At 39.5% G+C, this 20,137-nt stretch overlaps 1 protein-coding gene across 1 annotated transcript in view; it reads right to left on the reverse strand.

Annotated features, from left to right (window-relative positions):
* Nucleotides 1-20,137, reverse strand: part of LOC136873704 (uncharacterized) — a 68,237-nt gene that overhangs the window by 12,321 nt on the left and 35,779 nt on the right. Inside the window, exons 4-5 of the mRNA XM_067146838.2 lie at nt 13,132-13,300; nt 12,846-13,044 (exon numbers count right to left, since the gene is read on the reverse strand). Of these exons, the coding sequence (XP_067002939.2) occupies nt 12,846-13,044; nt 13,132-13,300 (368 nt within the window). The remainder of the gene's footprint in view (nt 1-12,845; nt 13,045-13,131; nt 13,301-20,137) is intronic.

Below are 20,137 nucleotides of genomic sequence, written 5' to 3' on the forward strand. Positions count from 1 at the left end.
TTCAGGATATAGAAAGTGAATGGGTGGCATATGATGCTGTAGTAGAAACAACAAGGGAATGCCTAGGAACAACTGTGTGTAAAGATGGGAAAAGGCGAACATCATGGTGGAATGATGAAGCGAGAGCAGCTTGAAAACGTAAAAAGGCGGCTTATAAGAAATGGCTCCAAATAAGGGCAGAGGCAGACAGGGATTTGTACGTAGATGAAAGAAAGAGTGAAACAAATAGTTGTTGATTTTGGAAACAACCTGGAAAGGCTAGGTCAAGCAGCAGGGAAACCTTTCTGGACATTAATAAAGAATTTTAGGAAGGGAGGGAAAAATGAAATGAACAGTGTTTTGAGTAATTCAGGTGAACTCATAATAGATCCCAGGGAATCACTGGAGAGGTGGAGGGAATATTTTGAACATCTTCTCAATGTTAAAGGAAATCATCCTGGTGGTGGTGCGAACAGCCAAGCTCATGGGGAGGAGGAAAATGATGTTGGTGAAATTATGCTTGAGGAAGTGGAAAGGATGGTAAATAAACTCCACTGTCATAAGGCAGCAGGAATAGATGAAATCAGACCTGAAATGGTGAAGTATAGTGGGAAGGCAGAGATGAAATTGCTTCATAGAGTAGTAAAATTAGCATGGAGTGTTGGTAAGGTACCTTCAGATTGGACAAAAGCAGTAATTGCACCTATCTATAAGCAAGGGAACAGGAAGGATTGCAACAACTATTGAGGTATCTCACTGATTAGTATACCAGGCAAAGTATTCACTGGCATCTTGGAAGGGAGGGTGCGATCAGTCGTTGAGAGGAAGTTGGATGAAAACCAGTGTGGTTTCAGACCACAGAGAGGCTGTCAGGATCAGATTTTCAGTACGCGCCAGGTAATTGAAAAATGCTATGAGAGGAATAGGCAGTTGTGTTTATGTTTCGTTGATCTAGAGAAAGTATATGACAGGGTACAGAGGGAAAAGATGTTTGCCATACTGGGGGACTATGGAATTAAAATCAATCAAAGGCATTTATGTTGACAATTGGGCTTCAGTGAGAATCGATAGTAGAATGACTCCTTGGTTCAGAGTACTTACAGGGGTTAGACAAGGCTGTAATCTTTCACCTTTGCTGTTCGTAGTTTACATGGATCATCTGCTGAAATGTATAAAATGGCAGGGAGGGATTCAGTTAGGTGGAAATGTAGTAAGCAGTCTGGCCTATCCTGATGACTTGGTCTTAATGGCAGATTTTGCCGAAAGCCTGGAGTCTAATATCTTGGAACTTGAAAATAGGTGCAATGAGTATGGTATGAAAATTAGCCTTTTGAAGACTAAATTGATGTCAGTAGGTAAGAAATTCAACAGAACTGAATGTCAGATTGGTGATACCAAGCTAGAACAGGTAGATAATTTCAAGTATTTAGGTTGTGTGTTCTCCCGGGATGGTAATATGGTGAGATTGAATCAAGGTATTGTAAAGCTAATGCAGTGAGCTCGCAGTTGCGATCAACAGTATTCTGTAAGAAGGAAGTCAGCTCCCAGACGAAACTATCTTTACATCGGTCAGTTTTCAGACCAACTTTGCTTTACGGGAGCGAAAGCCGGGTGGACTCAGGATATCTTATTTATAAATTAGAAGTAACAGACATGAAATTAGCAAGTATGATTGCTGGTACAATCAGGTGGGAACAATAACAGGAGGGTACTCGGAATGAGGAGATAAAGGCTAATTTAGGAACGAACTCTATGGATGAAGCTGTATGCATAAACCGACTTCGGTGGTGGGGTCATGTGAGGCGAATGGAGGAGGATAGGTTACCTAGGAGAATAATGGACTCTGCTATGGAGGGTAAGAGAAGTAGAGGTAGACCAAGACGACGATGGTTAGACTCTGTTTCTAGCGATTTAAAGATATGAGGTATAGAACTAAATGAGGCCACAACACTAGTTGCAAATCGAGGATTGTGGCAACGTTTAGTAAATTCACAGAGGCTTGCAGACTGAACGCTGAAAGGCATAACAGTCTATAATGATAATTATGTAATGGATGTATATTATCATAGTCAGTACGATAAAACTGTGTAACACAAAAAATGATCAGAAATTGTATTCTCTATAACTTACGTTTTGTAGTACTATTCGATGTCTCGAAAGCCCAGAATAACGGCCGAGAGGATGCGTCGTGCTGACCACACGACCCCTCGTAATCTGCAGGCCTTTGGACTGAGCAGCTCTTGTTGGGCAGGCCAAGGCCCTTTCAAGGGCGTTAAGTGCCGTAGGAGGGGGGTATAACTTACGTTATGTAGTACTATTCGATAAGACCAATAACAAAGGTATTTAAAAGTTTAATTTTAGACGCTTCCCTTAAAATGACATTTCATCAAACGTTAATAAATATAGCCTAGACTCTCTCTTTTTCGAAGAGATTTTCCCATAAAATGGGGTCGGCTATACGACTACATTTTCGCCACTTGGCCTTATTTAGGACGTCTCGGCAGTTGAGGCCCGCATGCATTTCTTCCATAATGTTGTCAATCCACCGCTTTGGTGGTCTCCCTCGTGGTCAGCATCCACCTGAGTCAAGCTGGAGGGCCATTTTAATAACTGAATCATAGTTGCTTGCATGACATGACCATACAACTAGAGTTGATCCTCTCTCGCTTTCTCCACAACTAGGGTGGTGGTGGTGGTGGTGATTGTTTTAAGAGGAAGTACAACTAGGCAACCATCCTCTATATAACACTAATCAGAGAGAAAAAATGGAAGGGATCTGACACTTTGAAAAATGAAGGTATCAGCGAAAGAAAGACAAGGGCCCTAATACCGTTGGGGTCGGGAAAAACAGAGTTGGCTAAAGGAGGTCAGATAGGATAGATGAAGGTGAGGAGCCTGGCATACGTGGAAGCAAATCCGGGACTCAGCTCAGGACCCTGTTGTCGCTAACCCATGCTCCCAAGTTGAGAGGCCCTGGGCCCCCTTTTAGTTGCCTCTAACAGGCAGGGGATACCATGGGTGTCATTCTACCGCCCCCACCCACAGGAGGACCATAACTGGGGCCACACCAAGTCTACGTTGCACATCTTTATTTTTGACATGGTCCAAGGGAGTCCGCCCCAGTGACCATACCATCTCAACATTCCCATCTAGATGGCATGGAGGATCTGTCCATGTTTCCTCATCAGAGGGCGACATTCTACTCTATAGAGAGCAACTGGTCTTATCACTGTCTTGTAAACTTTAGCCTTCAAGTATTTGGACAGTTTTTTATTGCAGAGGACACTAGTTACCTGTCTCCACTTGGACCATGCTGCACTGACCCTCATCCGTGTGTTAGAGATAGAATCATTATCTGACATGAGCAAAGATCCAAGATATTTAAAATGGGTGACTTTTTGTAGGGTCTGGTCACTGTTGGAAATGGTGCCATTGGTTTGGGGGCCACATTCTAGTTATTCTGACTTTTTGATGGTGAGTCGAAGCCCATTCTCATTCAGCCTCTTTTTCCAGTTTTCCACTTGGTGCTGAAGTGCAAGGCTGCGCTATTCTGAAATTACCACATCATTTGCACATAGGAGTGCCCTGTGATGAGGATACTGAATGTCAGCTGGTGCTACATTCATACAAAGGTTGAAGTGCAGGGGTGAGAGGGATGAACCCTGATGAACACTCACAGTGATGTTAAAAGGCCGTGAGAGCCCAGTTGGACATTAAATCACGATAAAGGAAGCAGTAAAAATTAAGAAGAAAGCATGGCAATTATGGAATACAGATAGAACAGAAAAAAGCATCAGGAAAAGAAAAGAAGGTGCAAGAAAGAAGTGAAGTAAAGAACAGCTGGGAAGGATTTACGTGAGAGTTGGAAGATATTCAGGATGCATGAGCCGATGTGGACAGAAGTGTACAACTGAGATTTTATCAGCATGAAATTGAAAACCATGTTGGAGGGCCCATCTGTCAATTTGGTTAACAGCTTGCTGTAGCTGTCTCTCAGCAACCGCCAGCCTGCTGGAGCTGAAATATAGTGCTAAATAGTCTACATACAGCAATGGAATGACTGCGGGCCCAACAGCAGCAACTATGCTGTTGATGGCGATTGCGAACAGTGTGATACTCATACAGATCCCTGTCGTCCTCCATTTTCTTGAATGTAATATTGAGAAAAAGCATTTGCTACTGATAATTCAAAGAGCCACAGAAAAACAAAGTTCTCAAACTGGAAAATTACACCAAAATCCCCACTGATGTCAGTAGCAAACACTCAAAAACAAGTCAATTGGCTCTTAAGAGAGCCGTTAAGTGGATTACTTCATATAGTTTGTATATTTGCTGGGAGATCTCTAGAAGATAGGACCAGCATCCAATGTTGTTGCTTCCTTAGCATCACCCAGGGGTCACGAATAGGGTTTTTAAAGGTTTAATCTATGGAAGTGAAGCAACAGTATGCAGTATACAGGGAATAGAAGTAGCAAACTGAGAAGATTGAATAATGGTCTCCCTCAAGGATCAGTCTCGGCTCCTCTCCTATTTAATCTGTATGTATCAGATTTGCCACCAACGAAATCTAGAAAATTTTGCTATGCTGATGATATAGCTTTAGCTACAAGTCATGGTAACCTGAAAAAAACGGAGAACATTTTAACTGATGACCTTTCCATTCTTAGTGACTATTTCAGAAATGGAGACTCCAACCAAACACCAGCAAAACTGAGGTGTCCTGCTTTCATCTAAATAACAAAATGGCAAACTGTACTCTCCAAGTGTCTTAATGGTAAGGTCCTCAGACACAATAACTACCCAAAGTACTTGGGTATAACATTAGATCGGACACTCTCCTTCAGGCAACATCTAGTACATACAGCAGCAAAGATTAGGAGTCATAACAACATTCTGCAGAAGTTGTGTGGTAAAACCTGGGGTGCTTCTGCAGCTACTTTGAGATGTTCTGCCCTTGGTTTAGTTTTCTCTGTGGCAGAATATTGTCCTCCTGTGGGTATCAACAGCTGCCATGTGAAACTTGTGGACACTCAACTCAACAACACAATGAGGATTATTTCAGGTGTAATAAGATCAACTCCTACCCACTGGCTTCCTGTCTTGAGCAACATCATGCCTCCTTCATTGTGTAGAGCACAAGCACTGTTGAAAGAATACTCCAAGATAAATGAGAACCCTGACCTGCCCATCCACTCCAGTATTCCTGACCTTCAGAGGAACTGGTTGAAATCTAGACATCCGCCAGTTAAGTTTGCTCAAACGCTCACGGAAGACAATTTCAACCCCTATGCCCAATGGAAGGAAGAACGGATCTCCAAAACAGGTGAACATCTCTGGCCTTTCTTCCCACCTAATTCGAGGTCTGATCTCCCAAGAACAACTTCGACCATCCTTAATAGGATTCGATGTGGTTATGGAGTCTGTGCTGCATCCCTGTATAAATGGGAAAGATACAATCCCCCAAGTGTGACTGTGGTGCTCCTTTTCAAACCATCGAACACATTGTAAAGGAGTGTAGCAGAATAGCCTACCCTGGAGATTGGTTTGATTTTCTAGAGGCCAATATAGAGGCTCTAGAATGGATAACAACTTTGGACATTAAAATATAATGTACCGGTACTTGCTTTCCTGTTTCTCTCTATATATGCCATACGATAAATAAATAAATAAATACTAAAAAACAAGTAGGTTGGCCTTCCAATCAGAATTCCTCTTCATCTGTGAGTGCATAGGTGACTGAACAGCCCAATACAGGAGGCACACAATTTTCCGCAGACATGGCAGATAGTACCAGGTGGAGCAAACATTGTTCTCCTTTTTCGTTCTTTTTCCTTCCTTCGTTGCCTCTTATCGTTCGCTATTCGCCTACGGTTTTCTTTGGAAAGTAGTGTGCTGCAATGAACTAAAGATCTCCAGGATGAATGGTTAAGGGCTAATATCTCCCAATTATTGACATCAATTTGGCACATCTTCAAGTTAGCCTTAATTACATCCTTAAATCGCTTCCTCTGACCTCCCAAACAATGTTTACGCACTGTTAACTAAGAGTAAAACACTTGCTTGGGAATGCGATTGTCGGGCAAGCGTATTACATGCCTTGTCCATCGTAGCTGACGTCTTAAAACCATGGCTTCTCTACTGGTGGTATGTGCCTCTTCAAATACGCTGACATTTGTGCGTCTATCTTGCCAGGTTATATGCAAAATTCTCCTTAAACATCACTGGTGATATTGTTCCAACTTTTTAATATGCCACCTCTATAACTGAATTGTATACGAGGATCTTCATTGCAGCATTGACATCACGATTGTCAAATACTCAGGATCGTAGTTTGGCAAAGGATGCTCCAGCACGGTTGATTCTCAATCGGATTTCTGAATCTATGTTTGCGCTTGAGAGGATGCTGCCAAGGTAAGGGAAGGAGTTTACTACTTGAAGGCTCACTCCGTTGATGGAGACATTGATCTCTTTATGTCTTTCTCCAGGGGCTGGTTGATAGAGAATCTATGTCTTACTGGTATTCAGTTTGAGACCAATCTTTCTGTATGCAGTTGAAAAGGCATTCAGGATTTACACTAGTTCTTCAGACTGAGCTACAACTGCATTATCATCAGCATACCGTACGTCGACCAATGCTGTAGAAAGTGTACGAGTCTTCGCCCTTAGACGGCTCCAATTAAACAGTTTCCCATCCAGTCTATAACTTACCTGTATTCCTGGAGGAAGAACGTCCTTAATTAGCTGCATAACAGTGGCTATATATAATGAGAACAAAGTGGGGGCAATCACACAGCCTTGCTTAACACCAGTATTGATACGAAATGGCTCTCCAACGGAGTTGGTACCGATAACAGCTGCCGTCATATCAGTGTAGAACAGTTTCAAGATGGAAATAGATTTCTGTGGAAAACCATACAATCCTAAAATCTTCCACAAAGCATCACGGTTTACAGAATCAAATGCGTTGGTGAGATCAATGAAGGCAATATAAAGAGGTCTATTTTGTTCTCTGCTTATTTCCTGAAGCTGACAAGCTCTGAATATCATATCCATGGCTCCTCTAGAAAGCCTGAATCCACATTGGCTCTTTGGTAGTATTATTTATTATTTCCTCCACTAAGGGTAGTATACAATTTCATAATTGTTCCGTACTGAACTGAGAATGACAATGTTAAAAAGAGAGATATTCCTTTAATGTGCTTTTTGTGTGTGTTGATAACTGTATACTTCTTGCCCTGTTTTTTCCATTGGCTGATGGTGGCACCAAATGTGTCGAAACCGGTCCTAAATTAAACATGTTGTAATATAAGTTTGTGCAACTGTATATCAGTGTATTGAATAGGTGGAACCTCTCTCTTTTTAGTATACGATTGGCCAAAATTTGAGCAGTAAATGTGAATTACAAAAATGTGGATGTCATCACGTACAGATGCTCAGCGCAGGAAATAAATCTGCTAGCAAATTACATTCAGTTTCCAAATGTGCGAAAACATTTGATAAATGATTTCATGGCTGGAAATTTCAGCATACACGCAAACGACGTTGTACACAATATAAGGAAGTTCTTTTGCACAAAAGTGGATATGTTCGTTCATGAAAATATATAGGCATCACCTTCTGCAATAGCCCAAGAAGCAATCTGTACCCTACTTTCATAGCTATTTAGTCTACTAGGTTCTGTTGTGTATGGGGGAACAAGTCAAAATTTGACCGGTTATTGTTTGGGTCATCAGTCCATAGACTGGTTTGATGCAGCTCTACATGCCACCCTTTTAATTTCTACGGAACTACAACATCCTACATCTACTCTAATCTGTTTGTCATATTCATACCTTGGTCTACCCCTGTCGCTTTTACCACTTATACTTCTCTCAAAATCTAACTGAACAAGTCCTGGTTGTCTCAACCGTAGAACTTGCAACTGATGAATATTCGACACTTTGGTCCCTGCAATAGTGGCACTGTCGAATATTCAACATGTTCGTATTTCTTATCATTTCCTAAATTCTTCAACAGATGTCATGACAGTCTATTTCTTGTTCTTCTCAATGTCGACAACAGTCGTGAGTTCAGTTTCATTCATGTTTACGTCCGATGATATGACTGAGCACCATTTCTGCAGTGATTGTAAACAAATCTTCGTGGGCTCTGCTTTGCTATTCTATTTCATTTTCTTTCGTAGTTTTCGGTTCGGTGCAAGTTATTTATTTCTGTATATAGCCTATTGTTGTTTGATTGATGATATGCATTTTTAGTACAGTGTGTGTCTAAATATGGTATCTTCACTTCATTATGGAAATTAGTAATGAAGTAATGCAAAATGTTGGAAGATGAAAGTGACGCATCTGACTTTGAGTTTACTGACAGATTCAGAGTCAGATTGGGAATGTTTATCAGCTATTTCTTTGCATCAAATATCGGAAAGTGAAAATGATGACGAATCTCCCATAAAGTAACCTATCATGACAACGTTGCGTAAGAGCATGCCTCCAAATGATTTTATTTTACAAAGGAAACAATTTAAATGTATCCTCCTAATTCAATACAAAACATAATTCCATCATTAGATGGAACAATAAAATTCATTGATCTAGTGGTAGGTGTGACAAATTTAAATTTTTTCCTTTGTAAAGTGAAAACAGTCAATACAGAATGATTCTAATATCATGTAATTCAAATGATTGCATGCCAATATATTTTTCCTAATATTTTCAAGAATATACCTCACAGATTGATGAAACTCTTGCTAATTGACAATTTGTATATCTCAGTTTGTTTGTGAAATGCTCCAGTTTTATGTACATATGAACGAAAGTTTCATTATTAATACTATTACTTTGAATTTAGGAATTACACTTTCTGAACAGATTGTACATTTTTCTAGCCAAAATATTTATGCAATTTCGTGTCACCACGACAATCCTCAATGTATTAGCTTTATGTGGATATATAAAACTTCGTAGATTTATTTCATATCTTGTGGATATTTTGTATTTTATTTAGACAAGCAAAAGTTTCCAAATATGGCTGCCACCACAAGAATTAACACTACCAATTTGAAGGTTAAGATGTGTTCTATCATTCTGCCTCTTGTTCTGGTCAAATTTTGCCAAATCTCTTCATTTGTGATTCGATCTACCCATCTTACCTTCAGCATTCTTCTGTAACATCACATTTCAAAAGCTTCTATTCTCTTTCTGAGCTAGTTATCGTCCATATTTTGCTTCCAAACAATGCCACACTTCAAACGAGTTTTCGAAAACATCTTTCTAATTCTTGTATCAATGTTTGAAGTGAGCAAATTTCTTTTCTTAAGAAAGGCTTTCCTTGCTTGTACTAGCCTGCATTTTATGTCCTCCTTACTTCTGCTATCATTAGTTATTCTACTATCCAAGTAACAATATTCATCTACTTCCTTTAAGACTTCATTTCCTGATCTAATATTTCCAGCCTGTCTTCATTTGACTATGCTGCATTACTTTTGTTTTGGATTTATTTAATTTCATCTTGTACGTCTTCTCCAAGACTGTGTCCATACCATTCAGAAATTTCTCCAGATCTTCTGAAGACTCCGACAAAATAATATAATTGGCAGATCTCAAGTTTTGATTTCCTCTTCTAGGATAGCGATTCCTTTTCCAAATTCCTCCTTGATTTTCTTTATCTCCTGTTCTATGTAAACACTCAACAGGAGGGGTGATAAATTGCAGCTTTGTCTCACTCCTTTCTGGATTGTTGCTTCTTTCCATAGTCTTTGATTCTAATCAATGTAGACTGATTTTTGTACAGATAGTAGATAATTCTTCTTTCTCGGTATCTGATCCCTATTACCTTCAGAATCTAAAATAGCTTGGTCCAATTAACATTACCGAATGACATTTCTAGATCTATGAATGCCATGTACGTAGGCTTGTCTTTCTTAATTCAATCCTCTAAGATCAGATGTAAAGTCATTTCTTCTGAAGCCAAACTGATCATCTCCCAACTCAGCTTCAACTTGTCTTCCATTCTTCTGAAAATAATTCGTGTTAAAATTTTGCAAGCATGAGATACTGAATTAATGGTGCAGTGGTTTCCACACTTGTCAGCTTGTGTTTTCTTGAGAATAGGTATAACAATATCCTGTCTAAAATCGGATGGCACTTGTCCTGTATCATACATCTTACACACTACATGAAATAGCCTCCCCATGCTGGTTTCTCCTAGGGCAGTCAGTAATTCTAAAGATCTTATCACCAATTCCAAGTGCCTTGTTCCTACTAAGGGCTCTCAAAGCTCTGTTGAATTTTGACCTCAAAACTGGCTCTCCCATTTCATCAGCATTAACAGCTTCTTCTTGTTTCAGAACCATATCATCTACTTCCTCCCTTGATGCAATTGTTTAATATGTTCCTACCATCTTTCTGCCTTGTCTTCTTTCCCTAGAAGTGATTTTCCATCTGAACTCTTAATATTCATACACCTACTTTTCCTTTCTCCAAAGGTTTCCTTGATTTTCCTGTATGCAGCATCTACCTTTCGTACCACCATATAACCTTCAACATCCTTGCACTTCTCTTTCATCCATTCTTCCTTAGCTGACAGGCACTTTCTATCTACTCCATTCTTTAATTGCCTATATTCTTTCCTGCCCCCCTCATTTTTTGCATTCTTGCATTTTCGCTGTTCATCAATCAAGTCTAGTATCTCCCGAGTTATCCACTGATTCTTACTGATCTTACCTTATCTCATTCTTCACGACAGTCCACTCTTTATCTATTGTGTTTCCTTCAGCCTTTTCATTTAGTCCTTGTGCATCATGTTCCTTGAAACAATCCCTTACACTCTTTTCTTTCAACTTAACTAGATCCCATCTTTTTGGATTCCTTCCTTTCTTCAATTTCTTCAACTTCAGATGACATTTCACAACCGCCTCATTGTGGTCATAGCCCACGTCTGCTGCTGGGAAAGTCTTGCAAGCCAACACCTGGTTTCTGAATCTCTGTCTAATCATAATGAAGTCTATTTGACACCTTTCTGTGTCTCCAGGTCTTGCCCACGTGTACAGTCATCATTTGTGGTGTTTGAACCAAATATAAGCAAGGACTAAATTATGATCAGTGCAGAATTCAACTAACTGACTTCCTCTTTCATTCCTTCGTCCCAGTCCAAATTATCCTACGGCATTACCTTCTCTTGCTTGGCCTACGACTGCATTCCAGTCTCCCATCACAATTAGATTCTTGTCTACTTTTATATATTGTATTACAACTTCTCTCTCTTCATATATTCTTTTGATTTCATCATTATCTGCTGAACTAGTAGGCATATAGACCTGCACTATGCTGGTGGGCATTGGCTTGACAACAATAATGTGTTCATTATTTGCTGGTCATAGTACCTTACCCGCTGTCCTATTTTCTTATTCATTGTTAGACCAAACTTCTGCATTTCCCATGTTTGATTTTGTGTTGGTAATTCTGTAGTTGCCTGGCCAAAAATCCTTCTGCTAACACACTTCACTTGTACCAATTACATATAAATATTTTTTTTTTTGCTAGTGGCTTTACGTCACACTGACACAGATAGGTCTTATGGCGACGAAGGGATAGAAAAGGCCTAGGAGTTGGAAGGAAGCGGCCGTGGGCTTCATTAAGGTACAGCCTCAGCATTTGCCTGGTGTGAAAATGGGAAACCACGGAAAACCATATTCAGGGCTGCCAACAGTGGGATTCGAACCCACTACCTCCCGGATGCAAGCTCACAGCCACGCGCCTATAACCACACGGCCAACTCGCCCGGTACATCTAAATTTAGTCTATCCATTTCCCTCTTCAGAGCCTCTAACCTACCACAAAGATTCAAACTTCTAACATTCCACGCTCCGAATCACAGACTGTCAGTACCCATCTTCCCGGAGATTGCCCATCTCGGGTAGCCCCCACCTGGGGATCCGAATTGGGGACTGTTTTACCTCTGGAATATTTTACTCGGGAGGAAGTCATCATCAGTACATCATTCATACAGACAGAGCCACATATCCTTGGGAGTTAATTATGGCTGTAGTTTCTCGCTGCTTTCAGTCAGGTAATATCAAAACACAGCTATGACATGTTAAATATTATCACAAGGCCATATCAGTCAATCATCCAGACTACCAACCTTGCAATTTCTGAAAGGCTGCTACCCTCCTTTCGATAAACCATTCGTTAGTCAGGTCTCTCGACAGATACCCCTCCAATAGGGCTGCACCTTCGGTTCAGCTATCTGCTTCACTGGGATGCACAAGTCTCTCTACCACGGCAAGGTCACATGGTTCACAGAGGAGGATTTGGCTGGTGTGTTTTCTTAAATGAGAGCATTAAGAGAAGCCAGCGCAGCAGAAGCTCTTCTGGTCGATTTAAAGAGACTAAGACAGAGCCACTCTGACAGTATTAATGGTGTATGAATTGATTTGATATACAGTCATTTTCACTACAAAACACTCCCATCAGTTTAAAATTTTTCTAGCCAGTCTATACACTATTACTAGAAGGAGTCTAGGCTACTTTTTCCCCATGTAAATCAACACACTTTTTCACTTAGTGTTCATGTTTTAACCACCTACTGGTTGCCATGTTCTACAACCACAAGCTGGTATGTGCATGTGATATCAACTAATGTTGCCATTTACTGAACGAGGCATGATCTAAGGCTACTTGTCACAAAGTGGAAAAATTCTAAACCCAAATTTAATTTAGAAGCCATTGTCAGTAGATGACATTTCGTGGATTACCCTGCAGATTTTATGTTCAAATAGACTCTGTAAAAGAAAAAAAAAAAAAAAAAAAAAAACAAACAAACCAAACACACCTACTTATAAAGGTCTGAAAACACTTCATACATACCTGCACATATGCTGCAAACTCTGTACTTGCTTGAAGCGTGACACAGGATGTAAGAGTTGTACTCGCATCGGCCCCAAAACAGGTCGCCGATGCAGAAAGAAAAGGTATCGACCGCTACGTGAATGCTCCACAGCATTTTCAATGAAGTCCACAATTGTGTGACTCTTGAATTTAGTACAGCTGCCAAAACTGAAGTTACCTATAAAGTCAAATTGAAAACTTACATCTCACTATTCAACAGATTGTTCCTCTATTAAAAGAGCTTAGAAGGTTTTCTTATACTAACCCTGATCATGTTCAATCCTCACATGGCGAATACAGCCATTTAATTTAAAGGTTAAGGAGAAGATATAGTGATCATCACTGCTATCTCGCACAATGAAGGAGCCATCTGGCTCATTTGACAGAACTTTTTCAGCCGCCTCACCTGATATGGGACCCCAGTACCAGCCATACTGAAAAGAGAATTCAGAAGAATAAATATCTCTACTGTACCTATGGTCTTCTAATTGTAAATTACATCAATTTTTGTATAATGTTCACACACAATAGGGTTTAAAAATTTAGGATACTTGCTTAACAACTGCAAATGGGTATATCATTACACTCTATACCAGACTAACAGAAGTAGTTCGAAGGAAGGCGCGACGTTAGCCTCACTCTTCTTTTAATAATAAATAATGTTATTGGCTTTACGCCCCATTAACTACTTTTACGATTTTCAGAGACGCCAAGGTGTCATAATTTAGTCCTGCAGGAGTTCTTTTACATGCGAGTAAATCTAATGACACAAGGTTGACATAACTGACCACCTTCAAAAACCACCGGACTGAGCCAGGATCGAATCTGCCAAGTTGGCGTCAGAAGGCCAGCACCTCAACTGTCTGAGCCACTCAGCCTGGCCATACTCTTCTTTTGTTAGCTACATTAATCAATTTCCCATATTACTTGTCTTGCAAGGATTTACTATGATGTAATAAAGTTAACTAATTTTACCAAATTCCATAACCCTACTCACGGTACTGGTTAGGCCTGGCAGCGAATATTAATGTAAGTTAGTGGGAGTTTTAAGATAATGTTATCCATCTGCTTCACAGTAGTTCAGCAAGTCTGCTACATGACATCCAAGGAAGGAGTAGTGGAATGAAGTAAAGTGTTTTCTGGAGCTCAAATTTGTAAAGTCTTCCTCGAAATGTCATATACCGTATTTGCTCGCATATAAGTCACCACCGCATATATCTCGCACCCCATTTTTAACAGTTGAAATTGCAAGGAAAAAATCCCCGCACATAACTAGCATTAATTTCTGACGTCATATGGCTGGTTGCATAAACTGTATGATCTCAGATCAGAGATGAAATTGATGAACTCAGATTTTGTTGTTGTATAAACGTTAAACTGGGATCAATTTGCATTGAACTAGGATTAACTTCGACTAGAGAAATTTCTCCGATCGAACTCTTTGATCTCAGTTCAAGTAGTTGTTTCCTATTTAAGATAGAAAAACAGCTGATTGTGTTGTTACGATAAATCATAAGAAAACACACAAAAGACTAACCTAATACATGGTTAGCTGTAGTTGTTGTAGTTGTTTATAAGCTATATTACACTTCTTACGATACAGTGAAACATAATTCTACAATATAACCTCTATGAATTGCTTATGATATTACATTATTTTGCACATGTTTTTCAGAGGTCTGATTAGTGGGATATAGAGGGTTATTCAGCTATTATTCATCTCAAACAACATATGGACCGTTCAAGATAGAATGGCATGAATATCCTCTGAAGCAATGCTGTTAACTCTGTTTTTAAAATGGAATTACACTGTGTCCTACACCTAGTCTTAAATCTACAAGCATTATAAGTTCAGCACTGTGATTATTCCAAAAATCAATCCAAGTACTTTGAGAAAATGTAATGTATTCAAACGTGCTTCATTTGCCAGCTGGGGCCGTTTGATTCGTGCTACGTGTGAAACATGAGCTAGCTACTGACATGCCGAGTTGATTCACCTTTTCCTGACAGCTACGTATTTGCTCTGCTGTACTCATAAAAGCACTATGACCAAATGTATGATTTAAAACCTTTAAATATGCTGTAGGTAACAGGAACAGTAAAGGAAAAACGGACATGACAGGCTGTATGTGACAACATTTTTATCCTGATGTGATATTAAACCACACAAAACCGAATGAGCTAGTGCAACTGGGCAATCAGCCTTTCTTAACACTAATCGATTCTTCAAAGAATGAATAAAAGGAAGAGAATGACCATGAAGGCCGTGAAAACGAAAGACTGATACCGTCGGGATCAGAAAAAAACAAGGGTTGACTGAGGGAAGTCTTATATCCATTTTTCCTTCACCTGTGTTTGCTGCAAGAAAAGCATACATGAAGAAATTCCAGTACATGCTGCAAACGACATTCATTTGTTGACAGTCACGGCCAGCTCAATCCCACCATTTCAGTATTATCCAACAGGCAAAACTATTTCGTATTTCATTTGTTTTGCAGTGTCGCAATGTCCACTTTTCTGAACTCCAATTACCACATTTGAACTACACATGTGTAATCCGAGTTCAGTTTTATACAACACGATGAAGGGAATGTACATTGTTCCTGAAACATGTATGATAGAATAAATAATTTTCAATCATTAAAAGTGTATTGGCAAGGTGGACCCAACATAAACTATTTTAAATAGTTTCTTTAATAGATTCAACGCGATGAAGTAATAATCTCAGTTCATTTTCAGAACTAGGTTCTAAATTGATCTCCAGACAGAAGCCTTTACGCAACCGGCCCATAAAGATATATGGTACATACACGAAATAAAGTTTGGGTATTCTGTGGACATGCCTACGTTAAATTTCAGGACTGTACCAATTGCTGTTACGGTACTTCGTACGTGGCTGTACAAGAAGAAGCTGCATTTCTTTCTACCTGCAGAACGGTTGAGGTTAACTGTTGTAACAAAAATACCTAACTTGCAAACCCCCGCCCCAATGCTGCATTCCTAGCTAGTCAGTCACACTCGGCCATCTATCTTACTCTTCCGTCTTTGTCAATATGCTTACCGCTACCTGTCCGGCAAAAATGTTCACATGAACTGAGAGTGCTTCCCTGTCCAGGCAGTCTAAGTGATCACGGTTTTAGGTATCGTCCACCTGTTGTATTGTCGACAAGTACCAGTATTCTGTCTTCACTTTTCATTCTTATTTCTCATTTAAGTTTTCTTGTGTACGTTGATCTTTAAGTTATGGAGAAACGTGGGAGTTATATGGCTGGGTTTAAACTCAAAGTGATAAAATATGCTGAAGAATATAGTAACAGAGTTGCCGGTCGAGAATTCAGTGTGACTGAGTTTAATATTCGCTACTGGCATAAACAGAAAGCTGCGCTAGAAACCACCAACCGAACACGTAAGGCATTCAGAGGGTCGAAAACAGGTAAGTTTCCTGAACTGGAAGACGAGTTGCTTCATTACATTACAGAGTTGTGAAATGATGGCTTTAGTATCTCACATGAGATGCTAAATTTCAAAGCACGCAAACTAGCGATTAAGGGAGGAATTAGCTGTTCGGATCTGAAAGTGAGCCGGGGTTGGATCCGTAGATTTATGACACGAAAGGAATTGCGTCTGCGAAGGCGAACATCTCTCTGCCAGAGATGCCCCGTTTACCATCACAACACTGCCTGTTGTCCATCAAATAACACTGTCAAGGTCTTTTTGCAGTGATGAAAGATTTGAGTCCTGAAAAGTAGCAGATGTATCATACACTGTACATGTATATATTAAGTTGTCGTAGGTACGACATCATAATTGGTGTAAAACCTTCAATTATTATGTTTAATATATTTTAATTATAGTTTATTTAATGCAAAATTATCTTTTATTAAATATTAAACATAACTAGTACATGGTTTCCCTGTAAATATGTAGTATAAATTTGTATAACCTCAAATACGTATTGTGTATAAGTTTAACCTCAAAATCTATAGTCAAAAGTGATAGAAAATTGCATAATGTTCGTATGTTAGTCTTATTGTACTATAATTTGGTATATATGAAGGGATCTGGAAACTTACTGTAAGGTTTTATTATCCAGGTACATGTAGAGACATTAGGATTGTAGAGATTTCCATGTGTATTGGTAAACAGTAAACGAAAGTTCGAGTACCCATTCGACTAGTTCGTCAATCGATGTTTCGAGTGTGTTCCATTAGTATTGTAAGAACTCTTCCAGAAATCGATAATTCTAGAGGGTTGATTGAATGGTATATATATCGAGCTGTCAGTCAAGTCAAGATAAGTCAGGACTCAGTCAGTGTTGGACTCGGAGTCAGGCAAGTGATGGACTGTGAGTGACTGTTGGGCTCCGAGGTGGAGTCGGTGAGTTCAAGAGAGTGTATGTTATAGTGCACGAGTAAGTGTTGTTGATATCTGTACTTGTCAGAATCAACTTCAGGGTACTCCGCTTTTAAGAGCTGCAGTGTCACTTGCTAGTATGTATAATTGTGTGTTGTGATTTACCGTGTAAATACAATTTATACAAGGAAGTGAATGTGTTCTCGTGTGATATTTATTTACGTAAAATAAAATCGCATCGCTGAACGATAAAGTGTACTCAGTACTATTTAATTTAGAGAAATACAGTGATCAGCTTTGGAGCAACTGATATTTCTTTTCTTTGGTGTGTGTGTGTGTATTCATCTGCAATGGCAAGAGTCATAGATAAATGCGGTCATTCATACACAGAAATCTTGGTTACATTGCCTCTTTAAAAAAATGGAGAGAAATGAAAGTGTTTGACATGTCACACCAGAGTATGACATATTTTCCATTTCCTTCTAAGGATGTTTATAGGGTTTTCTCCAGCTCCTGTTGTAAATGTGCCACCTGGCAGTAGGGCTGAACTGATATACTTTGATATGCACTGCTAAAGTGCAGATAATATTTCTATCCTTTTAGAAACTGCAACAAAGTATAAAGGGGGATGAATACCTCATTTTTCTTCACAAAAGATCACCATCATCACAATTTGAAAATGGTATTCTGTTGAACATTCAGCTGTATGAATTGCCTATGTGCTTGTCAAGCCATCTGACATTACATCAAGATGTTTGCAGATGAATAATACAAAGGGAACAAGGCTGTATCACATCCAGCAATAAGATATGTGTATTGTTATCATTATTATTATTATTGTTACGGGGATACCCGTGGAATGCAGAGGTGAAAGAAGGTGCGGGCTGGAATGGGTCTAACTACAAGGCCGAGATACAAATTAAAATTGCATTAAAGGTTATATTTTCGAAAATAGCAAAACTTAACAATTTTCACATAAAATTTCAAGCTTTAACAAATAACAAGTCAAATCAGGTACAAGACCAGGAAAGCCAAGATTTAGAGACAATTTAATAATCTGGGCCTCAAGCCCTAATTTTACAATTTCTGAGCTCTCAGCTCAACTTTACCAAGGTACATTCGTGTCCAAAGGACAGAAAACCCCTTCATTCAAGGAGCCTTTGCTCCAAAAACCATATCAGGACTCTTAGAGGCACTGTTGCCACATATAAAAGAGCTGACCTGCTCTCAATTTTTCTGAGCCTATCAAAGGCCACAACAAACTTTACCATTAACTGCCCTCAAGGCACACTTACAAAGAAACAGGGGTATCTTGTACCCAACCTACTGGAACTTAGTAGAAAAATAACAGGTTAAGTTAATGGCCCAAAATGCAAAATGAATGGAGGCGTGAACTTGCACTCCTAAACCCACATTTTAAAACCTAGAAGGCACTAGGCCAATGCAAACAGGGGCTATTCCAAAGCTATGTGACTCGTATACAGAATAAATTTAACACATTAAGGAAGAGTAGAAAAACGGTTACGAAAACGTAGTCATCTCAAATCCAAAATGAAGGGGAGCTCGAGAGGGTAAAGCACTCTCTATCCCCGATTTACAGTTAAAGATATATAAAGTTTTTACAGAATTCTACATGTTTAAGAGATAGATTACATAGTAAAGGTTTCGGACCTTCCCCGCGGGTTAAACTGCTGAGCTAGCAAGAAATAAAGATGTTAAGCGGCCACTACCTTACTGAAGATCCGCTGCTTGAAGAAAGAGGCGCTTCCCGCCTCCCGCTATACGTCCATACACTAACTTAGATGTAGATGATGTGGCCGAGAGACAAGAAAATCAGCAGTTTTTATACCCTCAAGGAAAATTCGAGACCTTTCATGAATAAAACAGCCACACCCACAGTCTTTTATTGGCTAGCTAAAAGTTATACATCAAAAGCGAAGAAGAAAGACACGATTGGTCAAAAATTAATTACAGAAATTCTGGATTGGCTCAATTCAAAACTGGCGGAAAGAAAAGATTAATATTGCCAACCCACAAATGAATGAACGAAATTTAGTAAAGAGAAAACTTATGAATACAAAATTTCTTCAAAAGAGTTCCTTCACTTCGCACCAGGGTGCATGATCATAGTTTTTTAGTAGAGACATCTGTAAGAGAATGTCCACACTTCTTGATCAATGGAAAACAAAATAAGTTGAAATCCACACAGTATTGACAACTTCGTAATCACAAAATTTACGGTAGTGACATCTTCTGAGAAACTTACGAGTTGATCCAGTTTTTAAAGTTCAGAGTTTTTCCTGTAGAGGAGTACTTTAAGGCGGAAAATTCAAATGTGCAGCGTAGAGGTGTACCAGCCGGTACAATTATTATTATCATTATTAATGTAAGTAGTACCAGTAGTAATACACAGTGATAAGACATGCTTTACTACTGTGTGCAATGTTCCCATGGGCGAAACCCCCGCTTGTTCACAGAGCGCAGTACACCATCACAAGTTTTGTTTCCTGACCCTGCCTTTGTCTTATCTTTCCTTTCAATACATGCTGAATATTATGAAAAAATCCACAGCCTGTTTCCAGTCATTCGACCAGGTCAGGAATGGAATGGATGAAGCCCCATCTAGTGGCGAGGATAGGGATTGTACCAGCTGCCGAAGCCTGTTGCACTCCTCTGGGGCAATGATTAATGAATGACAGACAAAATGAAATTAATTGGAGAGTGTTGCTGGAATGAAAGATGATAGGGAAAACCGGAGTACCTGGAGAAAAACCTGTCCGCTTGGTCCAATTTAGTGGTCCGTTATGGGAATCAACATCTATATCATCCGCTTTATCCAGCACAAATCTCGCATGGAGTGACCGGAATTTGAACCATGGAACCCAGGGGTGAGACACAGGCGTGCTGTCGCCTGAGCC

The sequence above is a fragment of the Anabrus simplex genome, chromosome 5, assembly GCF_040414725.1.
Source record: "Anabrus simplex isolate iqAnaSimp1 chromosome 5, ASM4041472v1, whole genome shotgun sequence".
NCBI lineage: Eukaryota > Metazoa > Arthropoda > Insecta > Orthoptera > Tettigoniidae > Anabrus > Anabrus simplex.